Here is a 1,871-nt window from a genome sequence, read left to right on the forward strand (position 1 = left end):
GGGTCCTTAGGAGCGGCGCAGGTGGGAGCTGCGGGCTCAGGTGGGCGCGAGGCGGCCGCTCACCTCTCTGGCTGGCTGAGGCGCTGGCCATCTCCTGCTTCGAGAGGGCTTTCCTCACCTCGCAGTTGTGCCCGTTCACAGTGTGGTATTTCTGAACTGCGGGGACGGTCGGGGGTAGGGGGGCAGGTCACGGGGCGGTGTCACCGAGCCCCCGGCCCCCCCAGCGCCCCGCACTTACTGACTATCTTGTCGACGGAGTCGTGGTCGTCGAAGGTGACGAAGGCGAAGCCCCTCTTCTTGCCGCTGCCGCGGTCCGTCATGATCTCAATGACTTCGATTTTGCCATACTGGCCAAAATAGTCTCTCAAGTGATGCTCTTCTGTATCTTCCTTGATGCCGCCCACGAAGATTTTTTTGACTGTGAGGTGGGCCCCGGGTCGCTGCGAGTCCTGGGGGGAGAACGCGGGGTGGGTTTGGGGGCCGGGAGGTGCCCTGAAGGCAGCGTGCAGCGTCCCAGCTCTTTGAGGCCGAGCCGGGGCAATGCCCGAGCTTCACACGGGCCCAGCTCGGCCGTGGTGTTTCCTCCCTACCTCTCTGGACACGGCTCTCTTTGGTTCAACGACTCTGCCGTCGACTTTGTGCGGCCGAGCGTTCATGGCGGCGTCGACTTCTTCCACCGAGGAATACGTGACGAAGCCGAAGCCGCGGGAGCGCTTGGTGTTCGGGTCCCTCATCACCTGGCAGCACACAGCCCCGTCACAACAGAGGAGCCCCAGCTCGGGGGGGGGGGGCCCAGCGCATCCCTGAGCCCCCCAAACCTCAGCGCATCCCTGAGCCCCATCCTGGGGACACGTGGGGGTGTCCTGGGGACACGTCTCCATCCCCACCCCCCTCGGACCCCGCTGCTGTGGCACCTGCTGGGCTGAGCGGTGACAACAGCACCACAGCGTCCCCCCAGGGGGGTGTGGGGGGGTGGGGGGCAGGCATTCACCCCTTCACCCCTTGCCCCGTCGCCCTGCCCACCACGCTGCTCACCACGCAGTCGGTCAGGGTGCCCCATTGCTCAAAGTGGCTGCGGAGGCTCTCGTCTGTGGTTTCGAAGCTGAGGCCGCCGATGAAGAGCTTGCGAAGCTGCTCCGGCTCCTTTGGAGACTGCGGGAAGGCAACAGCACAAGGGTGAGCGCCACGGGACACAGCCCCAACCCTATGGGACCCCTCAGCACCCCCGCACCTCCAGGAGGCCCCATAACCCTCCCTCCCCCATAGGATCCCCAGGTTCTCCCCAGCCTTCACCCCCATCTCACGCGGGCCCCGTTGCCCCCACACCACACTGGGTCTTTCTGGACCCCAATCCCCTCCCTGGGAGCCCCCCAGCGCTGCCCTCTCCCTCTGTTCCCCCCAGACTCTTCCAATAGTCCTAAGTGCCCCTATAGACACTGCTGACCCCCAGGTGAACCCCACGGGGGGTCCCCACCCCCAACAAGACCCTTCCTATGGGCACACCCACTCCTACAGGCACCCCCAACCCTCCCCACTGAATCCTACGGAGGTCCTCGCTCTCTTGTCCCCCCCCAGACCCTTCATATGATGTCACCCACTCCTAGAAAGGCCTCCCACCCCCAAGTGAATTCTGCGGGGGGGTCCTCACCCTGTTGTAACCCCCAAGACCCTTCCTACGGTCCCACTCACTACTACAGACACTCCCCCCGCCCCCAGACACCTCCCATGCTCCCACCCAATCCCACAAAGGCCCCCACCCACTGACGAATCCCATGGGGCTCCGCAGACCCCAGTGAAGCCCCACCCTCCATTCCCAGGGCCCAGCGCGACCCAAAGCCCCCCCCCAGCTGCTACCAACAGGGCTACCCGCA

The 1,871-nt window shown here is 65.3% G+C and overlaps 1 protein-coding gene across 1 annotated transcript; it reads right to left on the minus strand.

The window, feature by feature from the left end:
- Nucleotides 1–63: 63 nt before the first annotated feature.
- HNRNPA1 (heterogeneous nuclear ribonucleoprotein A1) lies at nucleotides 64–1,152 on the minus strand (the record flags this gene model as incomplete). Its single annotated transcript, XM_021383944.1, is given in 4 exon segments — nucleotides 64–156; nucleotides 239–449; nucleotides 591–737; nucleotides 1,036–1,152. Coding segments are annotated over 4 exon segments (568 nt in total), but the record flags the coding sequence as incomplete, so codon positions are not given.
- Nucleotides 1,153–1,871: the final 719 nt, after the last annotated feature.

Source organism: Numida meleagris, unplaced genomic scaffold (genome assembly GCF_002078875.1).
Source record: "Numida meleagris isolate 19003 breed g44 Domestic line unplaced genomic scaffold, NumMel1.0 unplaced_Scaffold735, whole genome shotgun sequence".
Classification (NCBI taxonomy): domain Eukaryota; kingdom Metazoa; phylum Chordata; class Aves; order Galliformes; family Numididae; genus Numida; species Numida meleagris.